At 40.1% G+C, this 8,680-nt stretch overlaps 1 protein-coding gene across 1 annotated transcript; it reads left to right on the top strand.

Annotated features, from left to right (window-relative positions):
• The first annotated feature begins 347 nt into the window (after positions 1-347).
• On the top strand, positions 348-8,528 carry sts (steroid sulfatase (microsomal), isozyme S). The gene is made up of 10 exons (XM_074627841.1): positions 348-614; positions 1,727-1,848; positions 1,984-2,106; positions 2,971-3,382; positions 4,516-4,652; positions 5,840-5,977; positions 6,608-6,767; positions 6,881-7,002; positions 7,751-8,115; positions 8,146-8,528. Exons 1-9 carry the CDS (start codon positions 457-459, stop codon positions 8,110-8,112), a joined length of 1,734 nt encoding a protein of 577 aa, XP_074483942.1. The 5' UTR covers positions 348-456; the 3' UTR covers positions 8,113-8,115; positions 8,146-8,528.
• Positions 8,529-8,680: the final 152 nt, after the last annotated feature.

Genomic DNA, 8,680 nt, shown 5'->3' with positions numbered 1-8,680 from the left:
AAATTTCTATAGTTTCTATAAGTATGTAGTCATAAAGTATATATATCCCAAAATAGCCCATGAAATAAGGAATAATCCCACAACATTATTCATATTCAACAGTTTTAGTTATTCTCATATGGATGTCGCTGTTTGTTGTGTGCAGTTTGTAAGTGGTCAGACGGAGAGAGAAGAACGCCGCGCTGCGAAGCTTCAAATATCTTTGACTATTTGAAGCTTCGGGACAGCCTTAATGATACATGTAACACTCTCTGGAGTGCTGCTGCTGTAGTTTGCGGTAACATTAATCATCACATCTTTTAATATCATACTCCACCCTCTCAACTGTGCACTTTAAAAGCATCATCAGTGAGTGGGAGGAGGTGAAGTGTGCGGATGCTATTGTCCGCGGTAATAAAACCAGCGGCTGTGTATAACTACACAACATTCCTCCTCTAGTGTCTCCGCTCTGACAACATGAAGTCCACATGGCTGCCGTCCTCTCTGCTGCTGCTGCTCGTAGAGCTGAGCTGCTGTGTGTCTCTTCAAGACGGCGGCAAGCCCAACTTCGTCCTGATGATGGTGGACGACCTGGGGATCGGAGACCTGGGCTGCTTCGGAAACACAACGCTGAGGTAAAGACCTGCTGGGCTTCAGGAGAGTTTGACTGTGGGTTTTTGGACTAACCTGTAATCCTGCAGGCTGATACTTCTAGAGCTGCCATCTTTTTACCCCACTTTCCTTCCCCAGTTTGCCTACATCCCATCGACTTCGGCTCTCGTCTCCACTAACTTCACTGTGTTCCCAGGGAGAGTGTAGATATGCCTCCAGACAGGCGTCCTAACCAACCAGTGGGACCAGTGCCCAACCTTAAACCACAGCTGCGGTTGGGAACATTTAGAAAATATAAGTTATTTTTATTAAACTGTCACTACATCCTGGCTAGGGATGCTAATTTTGAAGAAAAAAAATCTTAACCGATAACCGACCCTTGTTAACTGATTATTAACCGACAAGATTAGTTTGCAAAAGAAACCTGTTAATGTCAGCTGGTTAACATTTAGCCAGCAAGTCAATTTCATCACACGGGGCCACGTGTTATGACATTCTAATTTTTAGCGTGACTGGATAGTGCACATTTTAAATAGTAATCGACATTATTACTCATTTACGTGCACTCGGAGCACTCTCAAAACCACCGCCTATCCAGGTGAAATAACAAAACTGGGCTGGGTTTAAAGGTTGGATACTTTAGAAATCTAGTGTACTCTTGTTGGTTTTTGCAGTGTTACCGACCCCAGCTCTCTCTCGACAAAAACTGTCCCTGTTGCTCACAAAAAGCACCGTCAACCGTTTTCATGAGGTCTTTTTCTTCAGTAGTGATGGTATAATCTGTGGATTTGTCCTCAGTAACTGGGACATTGATTCTGGAAGGAAGTTTCTGTTAAGTATTTATATAAGTTTACTGCACCACACTAAATTCCATTCACCTCCATCATAATATTACCACTTTTTTTTTCTCGTAAACTCCTGACTTTATTCTAAACTTCAGATTTTATTCTCGTAATATGACTTTTTATTTTTATTTTTCATTGAATGAACTGATAATTTAAAACTGGACACAATATGTTTCCATTGGACCCTTTTCCCACTAATTTTGGATTATAAGATTTATTTGTTTTTACTTTAAAAAAAAGTCTTATTTTTTTAATGTGCCATGTGACTGCGGATGAATTGTGATGTGCAGGACCCCCAACATTGACCAGCTGGCAGAGGAGGGGGTGAAGCTGACCCACCACATCGCTGCATCGAGCGTCTGCACCCCCAGCAGGGCGGCGTTTCTCACCGGACGCTACCCGATACGTTCAGGCCAGTTCAGACCCTTTACTAATGGACACAGAGCTTAATGTTGGTCTGCAGGCTGCGGCCTCAGATATATACAACTGTTAAATTAAACACATCCTGCAGTGTCACATGGTTTTAAACCTGTTTCCTCTCCAACAGGTATAGCTGCTAAACAAATAACTTCAGTCTTTATATTGAATGGAGTATCTGGAGGTCTTCCCAGCCACGAGGTTACCTTTGCTAAGATAGCCAAACAGCAGGGCTACGAAACAGCTCTTATCGGTACGTGGCAGTTATCCTTCATTTCACAAGTGGCTCTCTGGTCTTTGTTAAAAGGTTTCAACTGCATGTATATCAGGGGTCAGCAACTTTTACTATCAAGAGACATTTTAGGCAAAAAAACAACCCCAAAAAATCTGTCTGGAGCCACAAAACATTTGAGCATTGTTAGACTAAGTGTAGAGTATGTAAGTCTAATGCAGTGAGGCCAAAGTGCAATTGTATTACAGAGTATTAGGGCCACATTGAGCGAAAAAACATCTGAGATTTCCAGAATATTACGAGAATAAAGTCATAACTAAATGAGAAAAAAAAGAAACATGTAAAATTACAACTTTATAATATTATGACTTTATACTCATAATATTCCGACTTTTTTTTCTCGTAAACTTCTGACTTTATTCTAATAATATTACAACTTTTTTTTCTCGTAAACTTCTGACTTTATTCTAATATTACAACTTTTTTTTCTCATAAACTTCTGACTTTATTCTAATAATATTACAACTTTTTTTCCCGTAAACTTCTGACTTTATTCTCATAATATTAAAACTTTTTTTCATAAACTTCTGACTTTATTCTCATATTACGACTTTTTTTTCTCATAAACTTTTGACTTTATTGTCAAAATCTCAGATTTATTTGTTTTCCCTCAATGTGGCCCTAATACTCCGTCGTACCGTCGTACCATAGACCTACAACTATGATAAATAAAAATGAAAATGTAAACAAAAAACAGTTATTCATTTCCATTTTTATAAATCCACTGGAGAGGGGCTGAAGAGCCGCAGGTTGCCGACCCCTGATGTATACAATGAAAGCTGAAAGTTTCTCTTTCAATTCTTTAATTTTCTATCTTGTTCCCAGGTAAATGGCACCTGGGCCTGAACTGTGAGAGCAGCGACGATCACTGCCACCACCCCAACGCCCACGGCTTCAACTACTTCTTCGGGATCCCCCTGACCAACCTGCGGGACTGCCAGCCCGGACACGGCACCGTGTTCCAGCTCTATAAATATCTACCGTACAGGACGCTGGGCGTCATCCTGGTCAGTGTGGTCTTACTCCACTATGTGGGCCTCATCACTCTGCGCAGAAGGCTGGTTCTGGGTCTGCTGTCTCTGTTGGCCGTGCTCACGGGTCTGACAGTAGGATTCATTAAGATGACGCTGTACCTCAACTGTGTCCTCATGAGGGACCACGTGGTCGTGGAGCAGCCGTTCGTATCTGAGAACCTGACGCAGAGGATGACGCATGAGGCCGTGGACTTCTTAGAGAGGTACATGGCAGCCTTCCTCATCCATACGCATCACAAAACTCTGTTCATGGGCTTGTTTAATGATCATCACATGTTTTATTATGCTATGCTACACATTTAGAGAGCATGCTTCATAAAGAGCGCAAATTAAGAAAAAAAGAAGAAAGCAGTTTCTTCAAATAGGATGAAGCTGCAGAGAATTAGTCTTTGACCCTTTGAATAAAATTGTTTATTCCAGAGCTGCGCCGAGTACGTCAGAGAAATCATTTTTGATAATCAATACCTTTAAAAGTTTTTTTTTTTTTCCACAATCCCACAAACTTTTACTCGTCTTATTAACAACATTTTCGTCCTTTATCAGGTAAAATTCACGTGATTCTTAGAATGAATTTTGCTCGTAAGGTGCGAACAAGTTTCAGCTCGTCGTTGTCGACCCTGTCGTGACGTCGTTTTCAGAGAAACGGCAGACGTTGTCGATTAATCCGTGGATTATTTTCTCCGTTAATCGATTAGCTTGTTTGGTCTATAAAACGGTGAAAAATGTATTTACTGTCACAGAGGAGGAAAGAAACCAGAAGATATTCACATTTAACAAATTGCAATCAGAGACTTCTTTTTTCTTTAAAAAAATAGTTGATGATTAATTAAATAGTTGACAACTACAGTAATTGATTAGAAGAAGATTGAGGAGAAGAAGGAGATTTAGTGCCTTAAACATGTTTCCCATGATGCATCACTATCACACTGTCCTTTTTGTATAAAGCTTTGTTCTTCTGAACACGTGTATAATTATTAATAATAATGGAGTTTAAAGGGGACCAGTCTCATTTGTGTCATTTCTATTTCATAATAAAAGAACTGATTGATCAAAATAAAAAAAAAATAAAAAAAAATTCTTGCAAATATGGCAGAAAAGGCTGTTTTCAGCCTCTCAGATATGGAGATTTTCTGTTTTATTTCAAATTAAACTGAATATCTTTTGCAGACATTTAAAGAAATCACCTTGGACAGTGACAAACTGGACATTTTTCACTATTTTCTGACATTTTATACACCAACGATTAATCTAGAAAATAATCGGCAGATTAAATCGACAATGGAAATAAATATATATATTCATGCTGGTAATTAAAGAGTATTTTGTGTTCCTGCAGGAACTCGGCAGGACCCTTCCTGCTGTTCTTCTCGTTCATCCAGGTGCACACGGCCATGTTTGCTTCGAAAGCATTCAGAGGGACGAGCCGCCACGGCATCTACGGAGACGCTGTCCACGAGGTGGACTGGAGCGTTGGTAGGTCTGCGCGGTCGGCTTTATTTAACGGTGTTATTCTGTATTTTTGTGATTGTCGACAAATCCTACTGAAGACGTAGCTCACAAATATATAGTTTTAGTCATTTTAAAAAGGCTCAGAGTGCATTTGTTGGGGACTATTTTCAGCGGCGGATGAATCCACCATGTGGTGCTCTAGTGAGTATTTGTGGAAAAAAAACGGTGGAAGAGATGTCAGGCTCTGATACACACACTATACTTGTTGGTAGATAAAGTCATTGTTGGTTTTAGAATATCACCAGACGTTTCCTTTAATTAACACAATAATGTGCTGATGAAATGAAAGAGCTTTTTATTCTATCAACAACAACGTAGTGTCTGCTTTTATTCGTCCAGGTTTTCCAGGAATCTTGTGTCTTGGTTGTATTTATATCCGTCTCTGAATGTTATATACATGAGTTTAGTTTCTGCTCATTTAAAAACTCAACAGCTACTTGTTTTTCCAGGAACGGTGTCCTTTTTGTCCTTGTCTCCCAGTCAACAGCTTTTCGTGGGACTATAGTATGGTAGGATGTTGTTCCAATAAAACACAGGGATGTCTGAGGATTAGCTGCAATATTTAGTTTTGGAAAGACAAATTACTTTTGAGATTTTTTTTTTTTTTTACCTTTATTATATTGTGTCAGAGGTATCTATCTATCTATCTATCTATATTTTATATTCTCTTCCAGTCCATCAGCTGGTTCTCTCTGTTCTAATTACTGTTCAGTCTCAAGGACAGAACAACAAGAGCTCACAATGGGCTGAATGGTGGGGGGGGGGGTTCCTAATGAATGTCTAATTACACCAATTATTTTAGCTGGAGCAGTATTGTGTCAGCACAAAGCGATCACTGCTTTGTGTGTTGCTTCCTCAATGGAAGAAGAAGAAGAATTGTTACCTTCTTTCAATCTGGAGCCGTCATCCAGAGCTGCAAGAATACTTATTGGTTCCTAAGTCTAGCATTACTTTACTTTATGGTGTGGCTCCAAAACAAACTAAAATGGAAACCGACTCATCTTCCTCGGGGATGGAGAGAGATATTGAAAAAAATATGAATATTCCAATAAGCTAATGTTAACGTCAATATATATTTTACTAGGGCTGCCAAAGTTAATGCGATAATAACACAAAAATCTGACTATATTGTACATTGTGTCTCTTCTCAGGTCAGATCATGCAGACTCTGGACAGACTCAAGCTGAGAGAAAACACTCTTGTCTACCTGACCTCAGACCAGGGCGCTCACCTGGAGGAGATCACCGCCACGGGGGAGGTCCACCGAGGATGGAACGGGATATATAAAGGTATATTACGGCATGATGGGAAACATTTATTCCATATTAAATGCTGTTTGTTGCGGCAATACACATTTTTAGTTTGGTGGTAGTGACACAAACTATCCCTGAGCCTGAGATACGCAACATCTAATGAACATGAACGCATATTAAAAACGTGCAAAATACACATACAACTAAATGCAGGAGGAGGCTGCATGGGGAGGTGGAGGGAGTCAAATGTTGTATGCAGACTGAATTAGCGCCACCTATTGTGAGAGATAGGTCGTGATTGGAAGGTGTATGGATTGGATTGGATTGTATGGAACATGTGACTGAAATGACTTCTTGGCCTTCCTCAACGATTAAAACAGACACAAAGAAATAGACATTTAGAAATTAATTGGCCAAAAGAAACAGGATTAGAACAAAACAAAACAAAAAATAATTCGCTGACTGTTTTGACTTATGAGAGACGGTCTCTCTGTGACCTTGGTTGCCCCAGCAACTCCTTAACTGAAGACGCAGCGACCGCTGCGTCAATTTGTCCCTAAAAATGTTCGTTCAGTGGTCTTCAGAAGCAGGTTGTTATCAACCCAGAGCTGATTGGAGACCGGCCATGCTGAGTTCTGGTCTGTTCTTTTTCTTTCCTCTGAGCAGCAGGGAAGGCCACCAACTGGGAGGGAGGGATCCGGGTCCCGGGAATCCTGCGTTGGCCCGGGAAAATCCCCAGCGGCAGACAGGTGGACGTGCCCACCAGCAACATGGACCTGTTTCCTACGGTGGTGCAGCTGAGCGGAGCTGCGGTCCCAGAGGACAGGTGAGACAGCAGTGAGACAGCAGCACCTCCACATGTCAGTCAAAACAAGAGAAATCTGGGTCACATTTAAAGAAGAGAGACTCACTGTTGACTTCCTGTCCTCTGGTCTGCAGGGAGATAGACGGTCATGACCTCATGGATTTGCTTCAGGGAACAGTTGAAAGGTCGAATCACGAGTTCCTGTTCCATTATTGCAACGCCTACATGAACGCAGTCCGATGGCATCCCCGAGACAGTAAGTCCAAACTATCGCCCAATCAGACGCTCAAAGAGTTGTCCACAAGATTGTGTGTATGAACTTCATGTGCACACAGCTGGTAAAGAAATATACCATCAGTTTAATAAATACAGTCACCATAAATATTGTTTTTAAAAACAAATGTATGAATAAATGTATAAAGAAAAGTATACAGAGATAAATAAGTCTGGGGAAATAAATAGGGGGAAAAATGCGAAGGGAAAACCATGCATAAAAAGATAAATGCCAAAATATATACAGAAATAAATACATACATTTAAAAATAAATATAAAATAAATAATAAATGCATAAATAAATAAATAAATAAATAAATAAAAAAGCAAAAATATATACAGAAATAAATACATTTTAAAATTCATAAAAATAAATACGTAACTAAATAAAAGTGGAAATCAAACTGAAGAGTAAATAAATAAGGGAATTAATACAAAGGTAGATCAATTAAAAAAAAGCAAATTAAAACAGAAATATCAATTAATGTCACATTTTATCAATTTATTTTTAATATTATTTTTGCTACTTTTAATGTATTTATTTATTTATTTTGTCCTCCATAGCTGACGTCATTGAATTGTAAATGTATTTGTTTTTTTTGCATTAAAAAGGTTTCTTCAGTGAATTATCAATCTGCAGAACATTTGAACTCTTAGATAATCTTTTAACTGCAGCTTATTCACTATGTGTTAGAACTTTCATTTAGCAGTTTCATTTCTCTTCCTTCAGGTACCTCGGTGTGGAAAGCCTTTTACTTCACCCCCAACTTCTACCCAGAGAACGAGACGGCCTGCTTCCACACACACATGTGCTTCTGCACGTCGGACTACGTGACCTACCACGATCCTCCGCTGCTCTACGATCTCACCAGGGACCCATCAGAGAGCACGCCGCTGACTCCCGACACCGAGCCGGCCTTTCACTCCATCCTCGCCGTGATGAAGGAGGCCGTGGAGAAGCATCAGAGGTCGGTGGAGCCCGTGGAGAACCAGCTGTCCGGGTGGAACATGATATGGAAGCCGTGGCTGCAGCCCTGCTGCTCCACGTTCACACAGCTCTGTCAGTGCCGGGAGGATGAAGAGGGCGGTTAACAATGCATTAGAACAGTGCATCCCTAGAACAAACGTGGTAGTTTTAAGCCCAACGAGTGAGGAGTTGGGATGAGAACGTGTTGGCCTCACCCAGCTGATGGAAATGCACCTAATTTGCATTCCATTTTTGTTTTTTTAGGTTTTGTTTTCAACCGTTCAGGTTTGACTGGTCTAAGAATATTTCTGGCAGAAAGAACTGAAGGCAAACTTGTGCAAAACAATGTAGAAAATGTGATGGAAATATGACAATTATGTTTGTTTCATGTATTGGCTTGAAATCCCCGTCCACTGGCCTACATGTTTCTCACTTTTACTGGTCTTTAGCTGTTAGGGTCTCTATTGTACTGTTGGATGTGTGTAGCAGGAGGCTGCAGTGAACAGCCTCTAATTCAATAAAGAGGCAGTTTCAAGTCGGAGCATCGATTCATCCTTATATTGGACTAAAAAAAGTGCGGCAGGCTGCTACAATGGTGTTCTTTTAATTATAAGAAAAAACTTTCTTTTTTATTTGAAGCTGCACTGATCAATAGTTTTTATATTAACAGTGGGAGAAATGACAATGTGTGAT

The sequence above is a fragment of the Sebastes fasciatus genome, chromosome 24 (genome assembly GCF_043250625.1).
Source record: "Sebastes fasciatus isolate fSebFas1 chromosome 24, fSebFas1.pri, whole genome shotgun sequence".
In the NCBI taxonomy this organism is placed as follows: domain Eukaryota; kingdom Metazoa; phylum Chordata; class Actinopteri; order Perciformes; family Sebastidae; genus Sebastes; species Sebastes fasciatus.
The sequence above is the reverse complement of the archived record's forward strand: the minus strand, read 5'-3'. Positions and strand labels throughout refer to the sequence as shown.